At 49.8% G+C, this 25,649-nt stretch overlaps 2 protein-coding genes and 1 pseudogene across 9 annotated transcripts in view; 2 read left to right on the top strand and 1 right to left on the bottom strand.

The window, feature by feature from the left end:
* LOC308591898 (uncharacterized protein) overlaps positions 1-25,649 on the top strand; it is a 192,073-nt gene that overhangs the window by 34,339 nt on the left and 132,085 nt on the right. The window lies entirely within an intron of this gene.
* RAP1GAP (RAP1 GTPase activating protein) overlaps positions 1-25,649 on the bottom strand; it is a 115,748-nt gene that overhangs the window by 43,627 nt on the left and 46,472 nt on the right. For 6 of the 7 annotated variants that reach the window (XR_014010297.1, XM_081203007.1, XM_081203006.1 and 3 more), the window contains exons 3-6: positions 16,055-16,154; positions 3,674-3,709; positions 1,614-1,661; positions 614-652 (exon numbers count right to left, since the gene is read on the bottom strand). Coding sequence is in view for 6 of the 7 variants with exons in the window: in XM_081203008.1 (XP_081059134.1) it covers positions 614-652; positions 1,614-1,661; positions 3,674-3,709; positions 16,055-16,154 (223 nt within the window). In the remaining variant the exon portion in view is untranslated. Of the gene's footprint in view, positions 1-613; positions 653-1,613; positions 1,662-3,673; positions 3,710-5,215; positions 5,596-16,054; positions 16,155-25,649 lie in introns of those variants that run through there. The other variant, XM_081203005.1, reaches the window with a different exon arrangement.
* Positions 9,587-10,145, top strand: LOC308591376 (iron-sulfur cluster assembly 1 homolog, mitochondrial pseudogene; annotated as a pseudogene). The gene has a single exon. The product of its transcript is annotated as an iron-sulfur cluster assembly 1 homolog, mitochondrial pseudogene (transcript).

Raw genomic sequence — 25,649 nt, 5'->3', positions numbered from 1 at the left:
CAGAGGCAACCTCATGTCTAACACCTTGCAGTAATCTAACCTAGAAAGTCCTGTCCAGATAGGGGCACAGCTGGACCTCCAGCCGAAGCTGTTGGAAGAGCTCCTTGACCACCTCCTCTCGCAAAGAGGCATTAATCACCTCATCCAACACAACAGGACTAGACTATGCTCTGGACACCCCATGAGATTCATCTGCTGCAACAAGATCCCAAGTCAAGATCCCGGTGGACGCAAGCAATTTTATCCTCAAAATGCTTTGCAGACAAGTCACAGCGAGCTACCGTTGCTTCAGACCAAAGCCCCACTTACTGGGCAGCATCCGGCACCAGTATGACTCAGAGTAGACTCAAGGGCCATCACTAATGTAGGGACGTTCCTTCAAAATCTATTCCGAGCCAAACTGAGCTGGGTAGAACACATCACTCTCCAGAAGCGGCCAACTCCAACTCGATGCTTCCGAGTACGAAGGAGACAGCTCCCACCTGCTCACTTATTTCTGTTTGCTTCCAGCAATCGCCCTTCCAGAGGTAGACTGCTCCTGCCTGTGGAAGAGCCACCTCAGCCCACAGAAGACAAACCTCACCCTCTCCCTGTGACACGGCCTGCTCCTTACCTCGTGGACGCTGGGATAAGGGATGTAGTCCTCTTCAGTCTGCAAAACACAAAGTAGAGTCGGGTTAACCAACTTGTGGGAAAGGAGAAACAGGGCGGGCGCGTCTGTGTAAAAATTCACCCAAACGGCTCCCTGCACAATTTGAAGGAAGCCTCAAAGGCTGCCAGCCACATGGATGGGTGCAGGGCACCTTGACTTGTGCCACATGGGTTTGCCGCAAGGATCTGGAGGTGAAACGAGGCAGAATGAGGTACCAGCTGTGCTCTACCTAGAGTAAAAGTCGCAGGTCGTGTGTGTGTGTGTTGCAGGGGTGGGGAGAACAGGATGCCATTACGTAAGCAGCTGCCTTAATGCCAAGACAGAACCTTGGGTCCCTCTAGCTCAGCAATGCCAACACTGACCGGCAGCATCTCTCCCCACAAAGTAAGATTCTAGTCCTCATGTTTCTGATTTAAACAAGAAAGTACCTTATGACCACTAGGCCATCTGGCTACCAATGTTGCCTACCTTGACTGGCAGCAGCACTCCAGGATTTCAGGCAGCCCTACCTGAAGATGTTGCCAGTGGGGGACCTTGTGCAGTGCAGGCTCTAAGCCTGAAGGCGATACAACCCCAGCCCTACTCCTTGGAGGTATCCGAGGCAAGACAGATCTCTCCGGGGCACCGGGTGACAGCCCCACACAGCGGCTTGCAAACATTGCTGCATTTCCTGGCTGGAGGGACCTCCCAGAGTTGAGCAGGGGAAGGGGACAGAGGGCTCTCTGCCAGCCCTGCAGAGCTTGGCAGAAGCACAGGTTGGAGCCCCCAAAACCCAAGCGGAAAGGAAGGCTGGCATATTAAAGGATACCCACTGCAGAAACGCCCACCCATTCCAGGCTGCAAGGCCCCATTTCCCAGCAGATGGGGAGCAGCGCTCAGGAAAGGCCAGGTTGCCTGGGGCTGCTCTCTTCTCCCCAATGCCCAACGGGTACCCGAGAGGAGGAGGAAAGGAGGGACATACCTTCAGTGGAGGAGGGAAGGAGCATCTCTGTTCATCCATCCTGCTGCCCTGCAAGAGACATCGATGGGCCAGAGTCAACACCTGGCCATGGTCACCCCCCAGGATGCAAGCCAAGAGCACCTTTGCTTTGGAGAACAGGCGGGGTGGGGGGCGGGGAGGACGGCGACGACACATCCTGCTTGGCACAAGGACAGGCAAGGCGGAACGGGACAATGATGTTTGCAGGACAAAGGAGTATGTTGACAGAGAGGCGGCTCTGAAACGAGCCCTCTGAGAGCATGCTTCTGTAGGTGGAATTAAAGCCACGTGTCCATTTCCCTGCTTTTAAAAACAGCCAGGTCTGTGGCGTTTGGGGGGTCAGGTCAAAGCTCCTCCACATTTCAGGCCCGGAAGCGACATTAAGGATCACCTCTCTCTCTCAGTTGGGGCAGCCCCTCTCTGAAAATCCCCTCTGAGCATACGCAGAGCGTGGATCCCCCAATGCCTCAGCGACAGTTTCCAGGAAGCTGCAATTTCAAGGCGGCCAGGAATCCTCCAACACCACCTTTTCCTGCGGATTAAATCCCTGAAAAGGTGGCGGGCGGAGGGGTGGAGGCAGAGAAACGAGAGGCCTGTTCCCTTTGCAACTGTAGATTCTTTCTCTCTCACATGCACAGATCTGGGGTCCTTTCTTCTGTTTACTGAGCAATACCATCCGGCCCCCCACCCTGTCCTGCCCCACAACCACCCAGGCTCCTGTTGACTCATTGGTGCTTTGTTGTGAAAGAATTTCCCAGAGCAGCTTATGTAAGAAGAGCCTCCTGGATCAGGCGGAAGGGTGTGGCTGCTCTGGTTGAGCATCCTAATCCCACAGCAGCCAACCTGGTGCATATTATGGGAATCCTGTAAGCAGGATCTGAGCATCACAGCACCCTTCCTTCTGCGGTTTCCAGCAAGGAGGCAGAGCATAGCTGTCAAGGCTAGTGAATCTGTCTAATTCTCCTTTTTAAAGCCATCCAGGTTGGCAGCCATCTCTCCTGTGGGAGGGAGTTCCACAGTTTAACGATGCACTGCAGAAAGGAGGACTTTCATCTGTCTTGAATCTTCTATCATTCATCTTCCACAGAAGCCACTTTTTTGTCTATCCACCATCTTCGTGCAATGACTAATTGTATAAATTTGCATCACGTCGCACAAAGAGATGCATTTTTTCCACACGCACATATGCGCACGCCCCTCCGGTGGGACGGACTCTCTCGGGAGGCAGTAGGCTCTCCTTCCTTGGAGGTTTTTAATAATAAATAATAATAATAAATTTTTATTTATACCCCACCCTTCCCGGTTCAGAAAACCGGGCTCAGGGCGGCTAACAACAAATTTAAAACACTTAATTGATGCAACAAAAACAGCATAAAATACAGTATAAAACGGGAATAACAATAAATTCAGAATTCAAAAATCAATTTAGGGGGGAAATCCATCCAATAAACATTAGATGATCACCAGGGCTAGCTGGCTAAATTAGTCCTATTTGGGCCAGTGGGGAGACCAGCTGTGGGATCCCAGAGTGGGTAATCTTCATAAAAAGTGGAGTGGGAGGGAAGGAAGGGGAATAAAAGATCAGGCTAAGTTCAAATTGAAAGCCAGGTGGAATAGCTTTGTCTTACAAGGCCCTGCAGAGGTCGGGTGGCCATCTATCAGGGATTCTTGAGCTGCGATTCCTGCACTGCATGGGGTTGGACTAGATGACCGCTAGGGGACCCTTCTGACTCTACAAGTGCAGAGTCCTGACCATGTCCTGTGCTGTCTGCTGAGGGTTGCAATCCAAAACAGACACACACAAACCCCGCCAAATTGGCGAAGGCGATTCTTGAAAGCTGCCTCTCCCTGCCCTGCCTTCCTTGCTTCCAGCCCAAAGATCTCCCTGTCCTAAAAGCACCTTTATCCCCTGGGGCAGAAAGGAAACCCTGTCCTGCCCACATTCCCCCTAGGCTGCCCCGAGTGTCTGGTCACCCTCCGGTCTACCTCTGTCAGACCCGGGTGCAAGTCCAGGCAGGTCTTGCCAGGTAAATTTGACTCACCTGCATCTTCTCAATCATTTCAAACAGCTCTGTGTTCTGCAAGAGATCGGGGGAAAGCAAGTAGTGGGTGATGGTTGGCTGCATGGGAGGGGTCAGAAATAGTCACCCCCCAAAAAAAACCCCTGTTCCCCCCCAAAAAAAGAGGCTTTAAACACAGCCTGAGAGTTGGCGAGATCCACTTTTAAACAGGCACTTGAAAATGATGCAAGAATCAGGGGTTCTCAAAAGACTGCGGGCAATTTCCCACAACAACCCTCCGAGGCAGGTTAGGCTGAGAGAGGCAGTGACTGGCCCCCAAGGTCACCCAGGAAAAAATTAAGGTGGTGGCGTGTGCGTCTGAGTATCACTGGGGGTCAGAGGGTTAGTGGATCTGGGCCCAGTCAACGTCCGCCAACCAGAAAAACACCCCAAGGGTTCTGACCATCCCAGTGGCGTAGCGTGGGTTGTCAGCACCTGGGGCAAAGCAAGTAATTTGTGCCCCCAACCCGTGGATTTGCGCCCCCTAACCCGTGGATTTGCGCCCCCTAACCCTAACCCCCAGATGTTGCGCCCGGTGCGGCCGGCCCCCCCTGCACCCCCACGCTACCAACCCTGGTAAGAATGGTGGTTAATGGTCCTCCACAACAACCCTACGGGGTAGCCTAGCCTTCTTCCCATTCCACAGAGGTGGCACAGAGTCTGAGAGAGGGTCTATGTAGCAAATCCACAGCAGCAGCAGCAGCAGAGATAGGGTTCAAGAGATGAGCGTACCTCCTTCACCCCTCCCCGCTGTCAAATCTGCAGGGTCCTGGGCATACCCCGTGCCCACAAACATGGCTGCTTCACCAGGACCCAGGAGAAGATCAGTGTCGCCCTCCCCCGCCCCCCCCTTGCACAAAGCAGCAGCAGGTGAGAGAGCCCAGAAGCGCAGCACACAAAGGGTTAACAGGCTCTCTCCTCACAAGGCTGGCTTAATGACTTTTCTTGGAAGGAGGTCAGCGCTTGGCAGGGGAGAAAGAGAGAGGGACCCGGCAAGTCAACTCTGCTTTCTGAATTTGCAAAAAAAAAAAAAAACCCCAACTCCGCCTGCCCTGGATCTGGCTACTCAGAGTAGACCCGCTGAAATCAACGGCCCTACACATCCACTTGAATGAGTGAAAACAGGCTCATCTAGTCCAGCGTTCTCGCCAAATACCCCTAAGAACCTAGGAATCTCGATAGACTGCTTATGGACCTGGAAGTTCCATGGAAATGCAAAAAGAGCCGGGTCACGCCCAGCACCCTGCCCTCACTGCGGCCACGCAGTGGGAAACCCTGTGGGTCTACTCTAAGTAGGACTAACACCAGATAGAGCCCCTTGCTCGCTCTGCCACCACCAAACTGCTGTACGTTTCCTGCCTCCGCCCACCAACTCCCCCACTCACCTTTATAGCCTGCTCTCTTTGCTCCCCTAAGTCAAGGGTCATCAGGAGCAGGGACCCCCCAGACCCCCCCCCCCAGAGGCTGTGGCAACCACCACCCCCTAAAGCCAAGAGACAGCCCCCCAAAGAGGGGTTAACTCACGCTCCAGCCATCCTCTACGGATTCCCTCCTCCGAGGAGGGGGCAGCCCGGGGGTCCCCGGGAGGCCTTGCCACTCGGCCATCAGCCTTACTCCTCCTTCTCCTGCGGCTGTTTCGTGGGTCTCGGGTTCAGATCCTGCCCACACCCGGCCCGGGGCGCTGGAGGCTCTGTGCCTCTGCCTCGGGATGGGCAGCTTCCATGGCGAAAGCTCCCTTCCGCCTCCTTGCTCGCAGGAGCCCGGCGGGGAGAGGAGGGAAGCCAGCTCTGCAAGCTTTCCAGGGGCTCTCCCCTGCCCGCCTGGCGGATCTGCTGGGATCTGCTGCGCTGTGTGTACTCTTTGGGCGTGGAGCCAGGTGCTGCCGGAGGAGAGGCAGCCGGATGCAACCCTTCCCGGGTGTGTGTGCGCGCGCGCGCGTGTGTGTGATGGGGGGAGGGAGGCAGGGAGGGAGGCTGGCTGGCTGGGGCCTGGACCACTGGGGTCGCCATGGCAACTGGCCTACACTTGAGGGGGATGAATGGGAGGAGAGAGGGAGTCTGGAAGGTGGAGGGGAGGCGCGTGCTGCTAGGATTCCCCTCACCTCCAAACAGGAAAAAAGAGCTTCTCTCTCCAGGACTCACATCTGGAGAAGGCAAAGTTTCACTGCAGCGAAGAAGAGGATGGAGGAGGAGAAGGAAGGGAGGAGCATCTCCCATCATTTCTCAAAATTTATCATTTGGCATTAAGAAATTGTTTTATTTAAATGCTCATAGTTTGCGGGTCTTTTGTTCCATTCAGAAGTATGATGATGATGACGACGACGACGATATTTATATTTATTTGCTTTTTCAAAACAAAGTTTTACAATCACATATCCAACATACAACATAAAAACAAGATTCCAAAGTATCTCCTAGATTTCCCTCCTCCCCTTTGTGGGTCCTATTATTAAGTCCTTTCCTCCTGCATCTTTTATAATAATCCAAACCTTTTACCTCTCCATTATATCCAGAATTCACCATTAATCTACAAGTGTTATTCCAATGCTACTAACGATTTTTACTGTTTGCAATCGCTTTTAAGATAAATCATAAATTCCTCCCATTCCTTATTAAAATTTCAGTCTTCCTGATTTCTGATTCTTCCAGTCATTTTAGCCATTTCGGCATAATCCATCAACTTAATCTGATAGGGACTTTATCTTCTTTCCATTAAGATAAATTCAACAGTGTAAATAAGTTTTGATGGATGGATAACCGATTGGTCGGGACTTTATTTTCTTTCCATGCTTATAAGCTGCAAATGAATAATTCTGTGTGTTTATTTGTTGCTGTTTTGTGTGTGTGCATAAACACACACAAATATATAAAACAAGGCAATGCTTGGCATAAAGGCGTAAAATTACAATAAGGTTGGACCAGATAATCCATTGGGTTCCCTTTCCAGCTCTACAACTGTGTTTTAAGGAAAGGCTGCTGTGTTCTTATTGTGATTATGTGTATTTTTGAATAAGTCTGATATATGTTTGTGTGCTTTGATTTTATTAGGGTTGGATTGCTTTCTAATGCGTGTCTTTCCCCCATGTTTTAAGCTGTTTCTGTTTTATCGGTAATAATGGTGCAATTCTATGATTCTTCAAGGTAAAGACTTTCATTCTCTCTTAAGGAATCCAAGATCTCTCAGATACCCAGGACACACACACACACACACACACACACACACACACACACACAGCCTCCAGCCATAACTCTGTGAAAGCAGAACCGAGGAAATAATAATAATCCTCTCCTTCTCTCCCCCTCCCTCGCCCCCAACCACCTCGTCTGTATTTGCAATTAAGGCCATCAAAGCAAGTTAATTAGAGAGAATTAAGCGTGCTCTTTTAACCAGTTAATTGATCCTTTAATTGATATGGGGAAAGTGAGGACAGCAGATCCTCAATAGACTCAGGTCCTTGAGGCAGGGGGTGGAGGTCTCATGAGGATAGCCCAAGATCACCCCCTCTCTCTCTCATTTCCCCCCTCTTCTCAGAGTGGAGTTGATTCTCTCACACACCAGGGCCAGAATCTCTTTCAAATTTCGGGATTCTTAAGCCCGGCACAAACAGAGCCATGATGGGCATGGCTCTCTGAGCATGCGCCAAGTGCCTCCCTCAGTACCAGCAAGCAAAGCCGCCCTCCAGAGACAAACATAGGAAGATGTTTTGTGCAGAGTTGGATCCTCCAGTGCAATATTGTCTTAAATACTAGGAGTCTTCCACCTTTCCTTGAGCCCAAACATGCATTTGAGGACCCATTTCTTAAATCTTCTGTTTCACAGAGATGTCGGTGTTGTGCCAGTGCTGATTTGGCCAAGGCCCAGTGGCAGGTCTTGCCTTGTACCAGCAATGGCTCTCCAGGGATTCAGGCAGGAGATGCTGCCAGTGGGAACCGAACCTGGGGCCTTCCTTCTGCAGGCCCAGCAGGGACTCCAGCATGCAGCTGAGGTCCTTCCCTTAAAAAATGAATCAAGATCCCGTCCTCACAGTTCTGAAGGGCTGGCTTAAACCGGAAGCTGCCTTAGACTGAGACAGGAGATTGGTCCGCCTAGCTCAGTGCTGCCTACACGGACCGGCAGCAAAGGCTCTCCAAGATTTCAAGTTGGGGAGTCTCTCATGAGCCTGGGGCCTTCCGCATACCAAGCAGCTGCTCTGAGCTCCCCCAGCTTGGAACAAAGGCAAGCTGGGTTCTAAGGAAACACAGATTCAAATCCTGGGGAAGGTGTACGGAGTGTTAAGGGAACATGCCAAGTGAGGGGCAGGTGGGGCTCATCCACTGGAGAGGGTAGCCCATCTAGGAGAAGGAAAACTCTGACCTTAAACCTCCACTAAGCCCAGAGATGGAAAGAGAATGGCAGATCAAGTTGATGGATTATGCCGAAACAGCAAAAATGACCTGAAGAATCAGAAATCGGGAAGACCAAAATTTTAATAAGGAATGGGGGAAATTTATAATTTACCTAAAAAAAAATTGTAAACGGTTAAAATCGTTAGCAGGGTTGGAATGACACTCGTAGTTTAATGGTGAATTTTTGATATAACGGTGACGTAAAAGATTTGGATTATTACGAAAGATGAAGGAAATGATTCATGAAAGGACCCACAAAGGGGAGGAGGCAAGTCCGGGAGATTCTGTGTAATCTTGTTTTTATGTTGTATGTTGCGTGTTTGTGATTGTAGCATTTTAATTTGAAAAGCCAAATAAAGAAATCTATAAAAATAAATAAAAGATAAACCTCTGCTGCCTTACGCAATAAATATCTTTGAGGCAAAAGAAGGCTCGGGAGTAAAACTTGCACAAATCTGGAGCGGGGTCCCTAAGGTGGTTGGATGGTGCCTTGTACGCCTCCTTCCAGCGACTCCTGCTGTTGGGATGGTGCCAAAGATATTGCTCAGGCTTGTGCCCTGGGGAAGTCACTTTGCTAAGGCGGCAGGGGCTGGGGCTGGGATTCCTCCCTGCATTTCTGCTGGTGGTTTTCACGTGAGCCTATCCCCCCCCACTCTCCCAGAGGAGGAAGGTGGAGGGGGGCAGGAGATTCCAGGCAGGCACTTCCTTTGCCGAAGGACTCTGCTCCATTGACATTGGCAGCCGCTCTCGGAGCCCCAAACAAGGAGCCCTTTCACCTCTCTGTGTGCCTCATTTGCATCTCAGAGGCGGGAGGGAGGAAGGGAGAAGAGAAGCAAGCCTTTGCAGAGGCTGCCTCCTGCTCCTCTTCCTTGCAGGGATGGAGCACTCACTGAACAGCACTCTCTCCCCATTTCGAAAAGGAGGGAAACTGAATCTAAAACAGGGGTAGGCAACCTAAGGCCCATGGGCCAAATGCGGCCCAATCGCCTTCTAAATGGGGCCTGCGGACAGTCCGGGAATCAGTGTGTTTTTACATGAGTTGTTTAGTTGTTTAGTCGTGTCCGACTCTTCGTGACCCCATGGACCAGAGCACACCAGGCACTCCTGTCTTCCCCTGCCTCCCGCAGTTTGGTCAAACTTATGTTAGTAGCTTTGAGAACACTATCCAACCATCTCTGCTTTTGAATTATGGTGCTAGAGGAGACTCTTGAGAGTCCCATGGACTGCAAGAAGATCAAACCGATCCATTCTGAAGGAAATCAGCCCTGAGTGCTCACTGGAAGGACAGATCCTGAAGCTGAAGCTCCAATACTTTGGCCACCTCATGAGAAGAGAAGACTCCCTGGAAAGGACCCTGATGTTGGGTAAGATTGAGGGCACAAGGAGAAGGGGACGACAGAGGACGAGATGGTTGGATAGTGTTCTCGAAGCTACCAGCATGAGTAGAATGTGTTATTTTATTTAAAATGCATCTCATGGGTCGCTCCATGCGCCATGTCCATGCATAACCTCAGAGGACGGGGCTGAAAGGGCAGAGCGGGAGAGATGGCCTCTTCCATGGTCAGAGCCACTGTTCGGCTGGCCGTGAGCAAGAGGAAGATTCAGGCCACTAGAGCCGCCCTTACACTGACCCCATCTGCTGTGCAGAAGATAAAACAACTGCTTAAAGACAAAGATGACCATGTAGGTGTTAAAGTTGGTGTCCGTACAAGAGGCTGCAATGGGCTTTCTCATACACTAGAAAACACAAAATCAAAAGGGGGACTCTGATGAGGAAGAAGTACGGGATGGTGTTAGAGTGTTTATTGAAAAGAAAGCACAACTCACACTTCTAGGAACTGAAATGGACTATATAGAAGACAAACTGTCCAGTGAATTTGTCTTCAATAACCCAAACATCAAAGGAACGTGTGGTTGTGGAGAAAGCTTTAACATTTAAAACACCAGGACTGTCACTTTTAAGACCACAAAACTGCTTTCTGAAGTAATCACTCAGTGTGTGTGTTTTCACATCTTTAGGCTTTGTAATATACAGCTGCCTTTCCAGGAGAATAAAAGAACTGTGTTTTTTTAAAAAATATTTAAAAATGCATCTCTGGGTTATTTGTGGGGCCTGCCTGGTGTTTTCATATGAGTAGAATGTGTGCTTTTATTTAAAATGCATCTCTGGGTTATTTGTGGGGCATAGGAATTTGTCCACCCCCCAAAAAAAATATATAGTCTGGCCCACCACATGGTCTGAGGGACAGTGGACCGGCCCATGGCTGAAAAGGGTTGCTGACCCCTGGTCTAAAACAAGGATTTGGAGATGGGCGTCAGAAGCAACAGCTTCGGCAGGCAGGCAAGCCCTGAAGTGGTACACCCTCAGACACACACACGCCATTCAGTGGTTTTTAATATTATAATTTGGGTTTCTCAAAAAGAAGACATGCCACACAAATTTCATTTCTTCTTTTGATGGAGCTACAAGCTTGGTGGTTCAGAGGAATGCAGTGGACATAGTGTATCTTGATATCAGTAATGTGTTTGACAAAGTCCCCCATGGTATTATTGCAGAGAAGCTGGTAAAATATGGACCGGGTGAGATAACTATTAGGTGGGTTTGTAGCTGGTTGACTGACTGAACACAAAGAGTACTCATTAATGGTTCCTCGTCATCCTGGAAAAAAAGTTAGCAGGCTTCTGTCCTGGGCCCGTTGTTGTTCAATGTCTTTAGAAATGACTTGGATGAAGGAATTGAGGGGGTGCTCATCAAATTTTCAGATGACACCAAATGGGTAGGGGTAGCCAATGCCTCTGAAGACAAAATTGGGATTCAAAATGAAATTCAAAATGAATTTCAATAGGGAAAAATGTAAGGTTCTGCTCTTCAGCAAGAAGAACCAGAGACACAAATGTAAGATGGGGGACACTTACTAGTAGTACATGTGAAAAAGATTTAGGGGTTTTAGTGGACCACAAGCTTAACATGAGGCAATAGTGTGATGCAGCAGCAAAAAAGGTGAATGCTATTCTAGGCTGCATCAACAAAAGTCTAGTGTCCAGATCAAGGAAAGTAATAGTACCACTCTTTTCTGCCTCGGTCAGATCACACCTAGAATACTATGTGCTGTTCAGGGTGCCACAATTTAAGAAGGATACTGACAAGTTGGAATGTGTGCAGAGGAGGGCAACTAGGATGATTAAGGGTCTAGAAGCCAAGCCTTATGAGGAATGGTTGAAGGAGCTAGGTATGTTTATCCTGGAAAAGAGGAGGCTGAGAGGATATAGGATAGCCATCTTCAAATATCTAAAGGGGTGTCAAAGGGAAGATGGCTCAAGCTTGTTTTCTCCTGCTCTGGAGGGTAGGACTCGAACCCATGGCTTCTAGACACCTTGATGGAGGAGGTCAGTGATTCTTTTGAGCAGGGCTGGTTGGAGGGTTTCCTGCTCTGGTGGGTAGGACTCGAACCCGTGGCTTCAAGTTACAAGAAAGGAGATCCCGACAAAGCATCAGGAGGAACTTTCTGACAGTCAGAGTCGTTCGACAGTGGAACAGTCTCCCTTGGGAGGTAACGGACTATCCTTCCTTGGAGATTTTAAAGCAGAGGTCGGACGGCCATCTGCCATGGCTGCTTTAGTTGAGATTCTCGCATTGCAGGGGGTTGGACTAGATGACCCTCGGGGTCCCTTCCAACTCTATGATTCTATGAATTTCCTGCTCGGCACTCCCCACCACCCTTGCAGGATAAATGTGCCAAGTGCACGGAAGAAAAGATGCTAAGAACATCAGGGGAAACTGCTGGATCAGGCCAATGGCCCACCTGGTCCAGCTTCATGTTTTCACAGGGGCCAAATCCTGCGAATTGCCCAGCCCTGCAAGCAGGACCTTGAGGGCAGCAGCAACAGCCGTTCCTTCTGCAGCTCCCAGCAAGTGTTCTTCAGAAGCATCAGTACCTCCCAGTAGCCACTGACAGCCTTACGTGGGTTTGGGCAATTCTCTGGGAAGCGGGTGGCGCTGTGGGTGAAACCACAGAGCCTAGGGCTTGCTGATCAGAAGGTTGGCGGTTCGAATCCCCGCGACGGGGTGAGCTCCCGTTGCTCGGTCCCTGCTCCTGCCAGCCTAGCAGTTCGAAAGCACGTCAAAGTGCAAGTAGATAAATAGGTACCGCTCCAGCGGGAGGGTAAATGGCGTTTCCGGGCGCTGCTCTGGTTTGCCAGAAGCGGCTTAGTCATGCTGGCCATATGACCCGGAAGCTGTACGCCGGCTCCCTCAGCCAGTAAAGTGAGATGAGCACCGCAACCCAGCTAGTTTGCTTCTCCCTCTGGGCGCTGGAGGCAGAAGGACTTGAGAGCGGTGACGGTTTCACCAGCGATATACCGCAGAGTGAAGGCGTCATCGCGGTCTGCCCCCACATAACGGTCCTTGGCGATATATCGATATATTGCCCAGGCCTAATGGGGAAGGGTTCAGTGGCAGTCAGTCAGTGGACTAGAGGTACTAGGCTGTTCCCCTAAACGTTCCTGGTATATTTGAGTATTAAAATATTAAACCCTGACGCCACCTTTCCAAAGCCCAGGAAGCTTCCGCTCCCTCAGCCAATAAAGCGAGATGAGCGCCGCAACCCCAGAGTCGGTCACGACTGGACCTTATTGTCAGGGGTCCCTTTACCTTTACCTTTACTGGGTTTGGCAGCCATCCATAGTTCAAGTCTGCGCTGTGTGCAGAAACCCCATTCTTTCTCTGTTGCAAACAGTTTCACGGGATGCCCACCAGCTCATCTGCCTCGAACAACAGAGGAGGGACAGTGCCCATCGCTGCCAGGCAGCAAGGTGGCTGAGGGCAAGCAGGAATCCTGTCCCGAATGCCAAAGTGGCCCCTCGCTGGGCCAAGGGCACAGCCTCCTCCTCCTCCGGAGCCCTAATGATTCAGGCTCTCTTCACCCCAGAGACCTGCGGGGGCGCCTCCCGTTGCCATGGGGACCACCCACAAGCTGGAGCTATGCATCACACACACACACGGGCAGGCGGGGGGGGGGGAGTTATGCATGGAGGACGACTCAAAGCATTGCAAGCCTCAGGAAGCAGCGAGCCCCTTCCCCCACCTGCCTGGTAAGAAGACCCCCAACTTGGGGGGTGAGCTGGAGGTGGTGGGCAGGGAGGAGGAAGGAAGGAAGAGGGCAGAACTGCAGGTTCTGGGTCACAGGGAGGTTAGGCTGGCCTCAACCAGAGCCAGGGCTTTTTCGGCTGTGGCCCCGATCTGGTGGAACGCTCTGTCACAAGAGACTAGGGCCCTGCGGGACTTGACATCTTTCTGCAGGGCCTGCAAGACAGAGTTGTTCCACCAGGCCTTTGGCCAAGGCACAGTCTGACCCCCTCCTTTGGTAATCCTCACAGAACTCTAGCCCAATGGTTGCCATCAATTTGATTTGAGCTGATTTTATAATGAACTGATTGAGGTTGAATCCTGACAAGACAGAAGTACTGTTTTGGGGGGACAGGAGGCGGGTGGGTGTGGTGGATTCCCTGGTCCTGAATGGGGTAAGTGTGCCCCTGAAGGACCAGGTGTGCAGCCTGGGAGTCATTTTGGACCCACAGCTGTCCATGGAGGCACAGGTTAATTCTGTGTCCAGGGCGGCTGTCTACCAGCTCCATCTGGTACGCAGGATGAGACCCTATCTGCCCGCAGACTGTCTCGCCAGAGTGGTGCATGCTCTAGTTATCTCTCGCTTGTACTACTGCAGTGCGCTCTACGTGGGGCTACCTTTGAAGGTGACCCGGAAACTGCAATTAATCCAGAATGCGGCAGCTAGACTGGTGACTGGAAGCGGCTGCCGGGACCACATAACACCCATCCTGAGAGATCTGCATTGGCTCCCAGAACATTTCCAAGCACAATTCAAAGTGTTGGTCCTGACCTTTAAAGCCCTAAACGGCCTCGGCCCAGTATACCTGAAGGAGCGTCTCCACCCCCATCGTTCAGCCCGGACACTGAGGTCCAGCACCGAGGGCCTTCTGGCGGTTCCTTCATTGCGAGAAGCAAAGCGACAGGGAACCTGACAGAGGGCCTTCTCGGTAGTGGCACCCGCCCTGTGGAACACCCTGTTTAGGGAAGTTTTTAATGCTTAATGCTGTACTGTTTTTAACACTTGATTGGGAGCCGCCCAGAGTGGCTGGGGAAACTCAGCCAGATGGGCGGGGTATAAGTAAATAATAATAATAATAATAATAATAATAATAATAATAATAATAATGCTGTATTATATTACTGTTGTTAGCCGCTCTGAGCCCGGCATTGGCTGGGGAGGGTGGGATATAAATACAATTATTTATTTATTTATTTATTTATTTATTTATTTATTTATTTATTATTATTATTATTATTATTATTATTATTATTATTATTATTATTATTATGCAACCAGAGGCAGGTGGAGTTGGCAGGCACCTTCTCCGGGTTGCCTTGCTGGGTGAGAGACAGAGGTTTGGTTTCCCTTGACATTACTCACCTTTGTGGAGAAGGGAGCTTGCTTTGGGACTCAAGCGGTTGCTTCGTAACCAGAAACCACCGGTGTCCACCTACAGCATTCCAGGTCTTCCGCCCACAAAATAATGCAAGATTCTAGTCCTCATGGATTTGAGTCAAGGGCTGATCGTCATACTTAGGGGCCTGATACTGAGTCAGACCACCTAGCTCTGTATTGCCTACACAGACTGGCGACTGGCAGCAGAAAGACTGGAGATTTTGCCAGGGAATGGCACCTGGGGCCTTCTGTGCTGACTGGCAAGTGACACAGCAGGGGGCTGGGCTAGAGATGACCCACTGGGAACCACTGCAGAACCATCCATCTTCCTGCCCCACAGTTTGAGGGCAGGGCAGAGGCTTTAAATAAAGCCGATCTGCTCCTTGCAGTTCTTTGCCTAAGCGGCAGGTTGGTGGCAGAGAACAAGACCCACTGGCAGCCCTGCAGGGGTGTTGTGTCGCAGCTGGGCAGGGAAGGGGCCGCGAGAGGCTACTCTTGGACACTTTCGCTGAGCCGGTGAAATAATAATAATAATAATAATAATAATAATAATAATAATAATAATAATAATAATAATAATAATAATAATTTATTTCTACCCTGCCCATCTGGCTGCGTTTCCCCAGCCACTCTGGGCGGCTTCCAACAGAACACTAAAACACAATAACCTTTTAAATATTAAAAGCTTCCCTAAACAGGGCTGCCTTCAGATGTCTTCTAAAAGTTTGGCAGTTGCTTTTCTCTTTGACATCTGGTGAGAGGGCGTTCCACAGGGTGGGTGCCGCCACCGAGAAGGCCCTCTGCCTGGTTCCCTGTAACTTCCCTGTAACTTGGCTTCTCGTAGGGAGGGGACTGCCAGAAGGCCCTCGGCGCTGGACCTCAGTGTCTGGGTAGAACGATGGGGGTGGAGATGCTCCTTCAGGTATACAGTGGTGCCTCGCAAGACGAAATTAATCCGTTCCGCGAGTCTCTTCGTCTAGCGGTTTTCTCGTCTTGCGAAGCAACCCTATTAGCGGTTTAGCGGCTTAGCGCTATTAGCGGTTTAGCGGCTATTAAAGGCTTAGCGGCTATTAAAGGATTAGCGGATTAGTGGCTAAAAGGCTATCAGCGGCTTAGCGGCTTAGAAAAAGGGGGGGGAGCGGGGGAAAATCGGAACACTCGCAAGACGTTTTCGTCTTGCAAAGCAAGCCCATAGGGAAAATCGTCTTGCGAAGCAGCTCAAAAACGGAAAACCCTTTCATCTAGCGGGTTTTCCGTCTTGCGAGGCATTCGTCTTGCGGGGCACCACTGTACAGGACCCGTGGCCATTGGCTCCGTTGGCAGAGCACAAGACTCTTAATCTCTGGGTTGTGGGTTCAAGCACCACATTGGGCAAAGAGATTCTGCATTGCAGGGGGTTGGGACTAGATGAACCTCAGGGGTCCCTCCAAACTCTACGATTCCCCCCGAAAATGAAAAGTGATGGGGACTCTTACCTTGGAGTGGCGGAGAGCAGCGTGAGGGAGGTTGGCGCCAAGAGAAGGCAGTTCTAAGGGGCCGCTGAAGGAGAAGCTGGCTGGCCCATCACTGTGTTTGCTGGGGAAAGAGAGAAAGTCCTGTCAGAAGAGGGGACAGAGTCCAGGAGCCCAAGAGTCGCGGGTTCAAGTTCAGCAGAGATGGAAAACGTCCAGGCCGTCCAGAGAGGATCTGAATGTGGAGGCGACACTTTCACCCAGCTAGACTATTGGTTCCTCTAGCCCAGTATTGACCGCAATGACTGGCAGCAGCTTCAGACAAGGAGTCTCTTCCCCAGAGATTGAACCCGGAACCTTCTAGAAGCAAAGGCACACGAGCGTCCGTCCTCTAAAAATAAAATAAGATCCCAGTCCTCATGGTTCTGAATCAAGGGCTGATTTAAATAGAAACCTAGGAAGCTGCCTTCTATCAAGTCAAACCATTGGGCCCATCCAGCCCAGTACTGTCTGCACTGACTGGCAGCAGCGGCTCTCCAGAGTCTCAGGTAGGGAGCCCTACCTGGAGATGCTGCCAGCACGGATTGAACCCGGGACCTTCTGCATGCCAAGTAGGTGCTCTTCCACTGAGCTAGGGCCCTTTCCTTAAAACACAGGAAGGTGCCTTCTACCAAGACATTGGCTTCATCTGCCTCAATATTGTCTACACTGGCTGGCAGCCGCTCTCCAGGGTTTAAAGCCTTTAATAATAATAATAATTATTATTATTTATACCTCACCCTCCCCAGCCAAGGCTCAGGGCGGCTAACAACCAATAATAAAAACAAGTTAATTAAAATACAATTTAAAAAACAAGATTAAAATACAACATTAAAACATTAGGATGCAGCCTCTTCACAGGAGGAGAAAGGGAAAAGAAAGAGGGGGAGGGAATCAAACTGATTATGAGCCTAACCCTAACCCCCAGATGTTGCGCCCAGTGCGGCTGGCCCCCCCTGCACCCCCCACGCTACGCCACTACTTAACATACAGAACAAGAGAACAAGAAGAGCATACATTTAAAGAAGATTGGAAAACGTTTATGGGATATGTGGGAAATAATGGTATACAGCTGAAAAGGCTGGCAACATTAAGATAAATTCTTTTTTTAAAATAATAATAATAATATTTATTTGGTTTTTCAGATTAAAGTTTTACAATCACATATCCAACATACAACATAGAATCTCCTGGACTCCCGTCGTCCCCTTTGTGGGTCCTATATTTCCTCATCTTTTATGATAATCCAAATCTTTTACCTCTCCATTGTGTCCAAAATTCACCATTAAACTGCAAGTGTTATTCCAATCCTTCTAATGGTGTTAGCTGTCTATAATGGTTTTTTAGATAGATTATAAATTTTCCCCATTCCTTATCAAAATTTTGATCTTCCTGATTTCTGATTCTTCCGGTCATTTTAGCCATTTCGGCAATCCATCAACTTAATCTGCCATTCATCTCTGGTCGGGACTTTATCCTCTTTCAATTCAACAGTGTAAATAAGTTTTGATGGATGCAATAATGGAAAACCGATTAATTTTTGTAAAATATGCAGGGATTTAAGACATGTAAAATGAATGACAGAAAGAGAAGAAGGGAAGTCATTGATACTTTAAGGATGTAAAACGAGTATTTGAAACTATAAAACAGAAAATTTAATAAAAATCATAATAGGTAAAGGTAAAGGGACCCCTGACCATTAGGTCCAGTCATGATTGACTCTGGGGTTGTGGCACTCATTTCGCTTTATTGGCCAAGGGAGCCGGCCTACAGCTTCTGGGTCATGTGGCCAGCATGACTAAGCCGCTTCTGGCGAACCAGAGCAGCGCACGGAAATGCCGTTTACCTTCCCGCTGGTGCCTATTTATCTACTTCTACTTTGCCGTGCTTTCGAACTGCTAGGTTGGCAGGAGCAGGGACCAAGCAACCGGAGCTCACCCCGGTTTTGTGACATATCTAAGAAGCATTTGCTGTTCTAAAAAAAACACACCTCACCTCAACTGGTTTTCTACTGTGTTAAATGGATTTTCACCAGAGATTCCTAACTGGGAAAGGGTCGCCACCCAGTGGCACCATTAAACATCAAGCAACAGTGAAATTCAAAGTTCAGGCTGCATGCCATAGAACAGGGGTCAGCAAACTTTTTCAGCAGGGGGCCGGTCCACTGTCCCTCAGACCTCGTGGGGGGCTGGACTATATTTTGGGGGTGAAAGGAAAATATGAACGCATTCCTATGCCCCACAAATAACCTAGAGGTGCATTTTAAATAAAAGCACACATTCTACTCATGTAAAAACACGCTGATTCCTGGACTGACTGCGGGCCAGATTGAGAAGGTGACCCGGCCCCCGGGCCTTAGGTTGCCTACCCATGCCATAGAATTGCAGAGTTATACGATATGATAATCTTTATTGTCACTGTCCCATAAATAACAACGAAATTGAAAAATCTACATAATCTACATAAGACATTCAAAACCCAACAAGCCTGCTATCCCAGCTATCCCAACCTGGTTAGCCCCCTAAAAACTCTGGAACGGACCCAGAGGATAATCTGGTCTAACCTGCAGGAATATGCATGCTAGACTCTTTCATTTTGGGGGTGATGGGGTGCATGTTTTGCATGTTTTGCATCTCCCCCCCCCCCCCGCATCCAGCCAGTCCATGACAGCGGGGGCTGTCTGATAATGTGAAGCTCATTCACATTCTCTCTCTCTCTTCGATGTAGGTCACAACATTATGATGGAAGATTGGGAAAAATTATGGAAAATCGATTAAAAATTTACAGATTGTTCCCCTATTGAAGGAGAATTACATGAAGATGATGTACAGACGGTACACGACACCACCGGTGCAGTTAGGGAAAATGTACAAAACTACTAGTTCAAATATATGTTGGAAGTGTAAGGAAAAGGAGGAGACATTTTATCATATGTGGTGGGATTGTAATGTAATTAATTGGGGGGGGGGAATGATATACAACGGATTGAAGAAAATGTTCCATTTAATGTTTGTTAAAAAACCTGAAGCATTTTTGTTAGGGATTGTAGGGAAAGATCTGCCAAAAAAGCTGAAAAACATATTCATGTATGCGACAATGGCTGCGAGAGTTCTAATAGCACAAGGATGGAAGACTGAAGAAACCCCAGCTAAAGAATCATGGCAAGAAAAATTGACGGACTATGCAGAACTGGCAAAACTGACATATAAGCTACAGGACAAGGATAACTGTGACTTTAAAGGTGAATGGGAACCTTTTACAAAGTATCTGAAGACGCAACAAAGCGAACTGGACTCCTTGGCTGGCTTTGAATAAACATTCACAAGCTTTTTATTCGTAATAATCAGCTAAATAGTTTGAGGATCGATACAACTTTGCAACATGCAGAAAACAGCATTCTCAGAGAAAGCAAAGACTGGAACTGAGGGAAGCCGCGGGGGTGGGGGTGGGGGCAGGTGGGTTTTGGGTGGGAGGGTGGGGGGAGGGAGGAAAAATGGGGTGGGGGATAAGGATGATATGTTTTTGGATAATATGTTTTGTCTTAATTTTGAACAAACAAACAAACAAACAAACATTTTCTCTCTCTCTCTCTCTCTCTCTCTCTCTCCCCCTCCCTCCCTCCCTCCCTCTGAAGCTCAGGATTCAACCTCTGTGCCCACATGACCAGGGGTAGGTCGGCTAAAGCCTGAGAGACCCCTGGCATTGCAGCAGCAGCAGCAGCCATGGCCTACGTGGCAGAGAAAGGCAGAAGAGAGACACATGATGCTACTTCAAGAGTTTCCATGGCAACGGGATGCTGGGGAGAGAGGGACAAGGAGGAGGCGGCTCAAGTAATTGATTGGCAATTACCATCGGGTAATCGGGTAATTATGGTGACAAATCGTGCTCCAAACTCCAGCCTCCCGCACAGAGGAGGGAGGAGGCGAATATGAATCCTCTCTCCTGGCAATCCTTGCTCTCCTTGTGCCCACCAGAGGGAGCCCTCAAACCGCCGCTCCCTCCAAAGGCTCTGGGTGCCCGCTGCTCCTGTCGCCCACCACCAGGGCCGGCCCTACCCAGAGGCAGAGGCCTCGGGCGTCAGAGACCAAGGGGCAGGCAGTAGGCGCCATTGAATAAGCCAACCTGCAGGTCTCGGGTGTCGCCAGCTTCTGACACGTCCCAAAACCCTATGTTGGCACAGAAGCAGCCACCATTGTCCCGTCCCAGTTACATGAGATCTGTGATGGCCTGGGATTCCGATTCTGAGAGTGAACCGGAGGAATCCCAGCTGGCACAGGAGTCCCCGCCTCCAGGGCCGGCTGAACTGGGGCAAGGCCTAGATTCTGAGGAGCCTGCACCTGTGCCAGATCCTCAGGGGCAGGCACCAGGTGAGACCATTCTGGCCCCAGAAGTGCTGGAGGACTCAGTGGCTACAGGTGAGCCTCCCCCGGGGCCCAGTAACCCTTCGGCCTCTCCTGAACTGCAGAGGCTTAGGGCAGAGAGGCGAAGGGAACTGGTTTCTCCCAGGAGGAGTGCTCGCCTTAAGGCCAGGAGAGGCGGGGCTCCTGGGGGCCGGGACCGCCCCTGGCCTTAGAGAAGATAAAGGGCAGTCAGCCCGGTCCCAGGTTGCGGGAGCAACGTCGTCATTGAAGAGCTGTTTCGGCCAGCATCCAGTCCTGTTCCTCCAGTGTTCCTGTTCCCTGCCCGGCTTCCTGCTTCTGATCTTCGAGTGTTCCTGTCCCCGCCCGGCTCCCTGTTTCGGACCTCACCTCGCACTTTGTGGACTATCTCCAGGCTAGTGACTTAGGACTGCACTTGGACTACGGTAACAGTAACCTTCCCCCCGGGACCAGCACAAGATCAGAGTTTTGTCCACACAATTATCATTATCATTATTATTATTACTACCGTATTTTTTGCCCTATAGGACGCACTTTTTCCCCTCCAAAAATGAAGGGGAAATGTGTGTGCGTCCTATGGGGTGAATGCAGGCTTCAGGAAGCTATCCGCAAGCCTTGGGAGCCCGGCGGGAGTTCCCAAGGCTTGCAGATAGCAGCCTGCACTGGGGGCTGGGGTCGGGGGAAGTTCAGGCATCCCCTGCCCCAGCCCCGTGCCTGGGGGAAAAATAATTTCCCCCCCTTTATTCCCCCCCCAAAAAACTAGGTGCGCCCTATGGGCCGGTGCGCCCTATAGGGCGAAAAATATGGTATATAATCCAAGGCATCCTGACCTCACAGTGGCCAACCAGATGTCCATTCTGGGAAGCTCCCAAGCAAGAGCCATCTCTCATTCTCGATCACCATTCTAAGGTAGACTGACTCTGTCCATGGAGGCTCCATTTAGGAATCAAAAGGAAACTAAGATCCTGCTGGCCCAACTTGTCTGGCCTCCTGTTCTCACAATGCCCCAAAGGGAAGGAGCCCACAAGCGGCGCTGAACGCAACGGTCACGATCCCAGCTTCTGATTTCCAGCGACTGGCCTTCACTGCCTCTGCCAACGGGGGGAGAGGACAGCCATTCTGACTCGTAGCTTCCTCCTGCACGAATTTGACTGTTATTGATTTAGAGTACTATTATTGTTATTGCGATCTTTTGTTAAAATCATTTGAGCGAATGCAGAAATTTATTTGTGTGCGGCTCCAGCCAGGCTGACTCCCTCTTTTGCTCCCAGGAGACCTCCCTCTCCCCAGCTGGGCTTCTCCCCTCCTCCTGGGGGCTGCTGACTCCCCCCAAGCATCAAATCCCCCGCTCTGTTTTTGCAAAGCAGGAGACTTGCCTGCCCTGCATATGCAGCGGATGCAGATGAGCTTGACAGGGGAGCCTTGTTTGTTTGCTCGCACTGTCAGGGTGGCAGAGTGACAGTCAGAGCAAAGGGGTGTCCTTGGGAAAAACAACAACAGTTTTTCTTTTTTAAAACTGCCTCCTGGGTTTCTGCCTTCTGCCATCTTCTCCCAAAGAATCATGCACCACGGAGGGGGAGGCGGTCAAGCCCCTTTCCCTTTCCTCCGTTCACTCAGGACCTTAGCATCCTCAGATCGAGACAAATCCTGGCGCACTGGGGTTGCTGCCCCTGTTGCTTAAATTCCTGAAAATGGCTGCGTAATTGCAGAGGTGACCCTCTGGGTCCCTTCCAAGCATGTGGCTTCCCACAAAGGATGCTGGGAACTGTAGTTTAACATACACCCCCCCAAGAGCTGTAGCATCCGGTTTCCTCAGCAAGCTACAGTTCCCAAGAGTCTTCCGGGAGCAAAAGTCTTGTGCTTTCAATGCACGCACGGCCCCAGTCTGTGTGAGCTTGTCACCCAGTCCCAGATCAACAGAACCAAAGAATCATGGAATCGGAAGGGAACCCAATGGATCATCTAAGTCCAGAGGGTCCCAAACTTGGGTCTCCGGCTGTTTTTGGACTATGATTCCCACCATCCCTGGCCACTAGGGATGATGGGAGTTGTAGTCCAAAAACAGCCAGAGACCCAAGTTTGGGGAACCCTGATCTAGTCCAGCCCCCTGCAATGTGGGAATCACAGCATAAAGGCTCGGCTGTGAAAGGTTATCTGCATGTGCTCAGGGACACACTGCTATGACATCATGTGATTTAAGCCTCACAGCGGCACACACACTCTGAAGATTCAGTCCGCAAGAGAGGAAGAGGCAGTTTTGCCTCACCTAGAGCCAGGCTCCTGCCCCATAACCTTGCTTCCCCACTCCAGAGCTCATTCAGGCCCAGTGCAGCCCCTCCCCAAGGATGCAAAAAATTTCTGCATAGCAAAGGCACCTCTTGAACCCAGAGCCTCTCTTATCTCGGGGGGGGGGGGAGTGTACATTCATTGGGAGAACACCTTCAGAGTTAAACCTGCTGGCCAAGTGACCCGCAACTCTGACAATGCCTGCATCTCTGGACAGCAAGAGTGTGGAGCTGGGAAGGTTATTAATTTTGCCCATCGCCTCTCACAGTCGATGGAGGCTTCAGTTCAATTTGCATTAGCAAGGAAATAAAATTTAATCGGGTCATAATTAAAACAATACAACACAGAACAAATATATACACGCTGCTGTGTTCATCCAAAAAACTACGTTGACCGTGGGTTGTGTTAATTGCACTCAGAGAAGACCCACTGAAATTAATGAGCATGATTTCTTTAGGTCCATTCACTTCAAGGGGTCTAGCCCAAGAGCTTAGCTGGAGACAATCCTGTGTCTTAATTTGTTTTTTGACTTTTGGGTCCATCTACTCACAGCTGCCAACCAGGTGCCCCCAAGGAAAACCCACAGGCAGGATTTGAACACAAGGCCACTCTCCCCTCCTGGGGTTCCCAGCAACCGTGAAGGCAGAGAACAGCCATTGTGGCTGGTAGCCATCAATAGCTCTCTCCTCCATGAATCGCTCTAATCCTCTTTTTTAAAAAATCCCTATTCCACTGTGATGAACAGATTATGCTAGTAGGTTTGCAAGAAGTTTTGTAAGGTGAATTATTTGAAATATTGCAAGAAAGATAATGAGGAGAATTATTAGTTAAGGACAATTAAAGGTAATATGAAATTAGGAATTGCATAATAAGTGATAAAGAAAATCATCAGAGGTGTCTAAAAATATTGTATAAGAGGAGAAGTTATGTTGTATGACTGCTGGAATTGATATGTTAAAAAAAATTAATGATGTATATAATAAATAAATAAACAAACCCTATTTCTGCATTGTATCCCTTCCAACAATTCCATCATGATTCTATATTAATAAAACTGAAGGTGAAATGAGATCTTAAATGGTGGTGGAGATTTGAAGAAGAAGAAGAAGAAATCCACATGATGAAGGAGAAAATGAACTTGGGGTGGGAAATGTGTTTAGAAACCATCACGAATTCTCCCCTCCCGTGGAAAGACCAACAAGTAAAAGGCCTGATGGAGCCACAGCAAATTTCGATTTGCATTAAATAAAACTCACTCACTCACTCAAATTTCATGCAAATTTGGAGCTAATTCTGCAAAGGCCACGAACAGCTGTGGCTAGAACCTCTTGACCAGGCATGCTCCCTGGAAGACATGAGAGAGAGAGAGAGAGAGAGAGAGAGAGAGAGAGAGAGAGAGAGAGAGAGAGAGATAGATCCTGGAGGGGGAATTATAATTTGCAAGGAAGATGTTGGATGCAGAGAAGCAGAGAGATGGATAATAATAATAATAATAATAATAATTTATTATTTATACCCCGCCCATCTGGCTGGGCCTCCCCAGCCACTCTGGGCGGCTTCCATAAAAACCAGAAATACAGTAAAATGTCACACGTTAAAAACTTCCCTGAACAGGGCTGCCTTAAGATGTCTCCTGAATGTCAGGTAGTTGTTTATCGCTTTGACATCTGCTGGAAGGGCGTTCCACAGGGCGGGCGCCACTACCGAGAAGGCCCTCTGCCTGGTTCCCTGTAGCTTTGCTTCTCGCAGTGAGGGAACCGCCAGAAGGCCCTCGGCGCTGGACCTCAGCGTCCGGGCAGACTGATGGGGGTGGAGACGCTCCTTCAGGTATACTGGACCGAGGCCGTTTAGGGCTTTAAAGGTCAGCACCAACACTTTGAATTGTGCTCGGAAACGTACTGGGAGCCAATGCAGGTCTTTCAAGACCGGTGTTATATGGTCTCGGCGGCCGCTCCCAGTCACCAGTCTAGCTGCCGCATTCTGGATTAGTTGTAGTTTCCGCGTCACCTTCAAAGGTAGCCCCACGTAGAGCGCATTGCAGTAGTCCAAGCGGGAGATAACCAGAGCATGCACCACTCTGGCGAGACAGTCCGCAGGCAGATAGGGTCTCAGCCTACGTACCAGATGGAGCTAGTAAACAGCTGCCCTGGACACAGATTTGACCTGTGCCTCCATGGACAGCTGTGAGTCCAAAATGACTCCCAGGCTGCGCACCTGGTCCTTCAGGGGCACAGTTACCCCATTCAGGACCAGGGAATCCTCCACACCTGCCCGCCTCCTGTCCCCCAAAAACAGTACTTCTGTCTTGTCAGGATTCAACCTCAATCTGTTAGCCGCCATCCATCCTCCAACCGCCTCCAGACACTCACACAGGACCTTCACCGCCTTCACTGGTTCTGATTTAAAAGAGAGGTAGAGCTGGGTGTCATCCGCATACTGATGAACACCCAGCCCAAACCTCCTGATGATCTCTCCCAGCGGCTTCATATAGATGTTAAAAAGCATGGGGGAGAGGACAGAACCCTGAGGCACCCCACAAGTGAGGGCCCAAGGGTCTGAACACTCATCCCCCACCACCACTTTCTGAACACGGCCCAGGAGGAAGGAGCGGAACCACTGTATAACAGTGCCCCCAGCTCCCAGCCCCTCAAGACGGTCCAGAAGGATGCTATGGTCGATGGTATCAAACGCCGCTGAGAGATCCAGCAGAACTAGGAAACAGCTCTCACCTTTGTCCCTAGCCCGCCGGAGATCATCAACCAGTGCGACCAAGGCAGTTTCAGTCCCATGATGAGGCCTGAATCCCGACTGGAAGGGATCCAAATGGTCCGCTTCTTCCAGGCGTGCCTGGAGTTGTTCAGCAACCACTCGCTCAATCACCTTGCCCAGGAATGGAAGATTTGAGACTGGGCGAT

The sequence above is a fragment of the Podarcis bocagei genome (genome assembly GCF_964188305.1).
Source record: "Podarcis bocagei genome assembly, chromosome: 7".
NCBI lineage: Eukaryota > Metazoa > Chordata > Lepidosauria > Squamata > Lacertidae > Podarcis > Podarcis bocagei.
The sequence above is the reverse complement of the archived record's forward strand: the minus strand, read 5'-3'. Positions and strand labels throughout refer to the sequence as shown.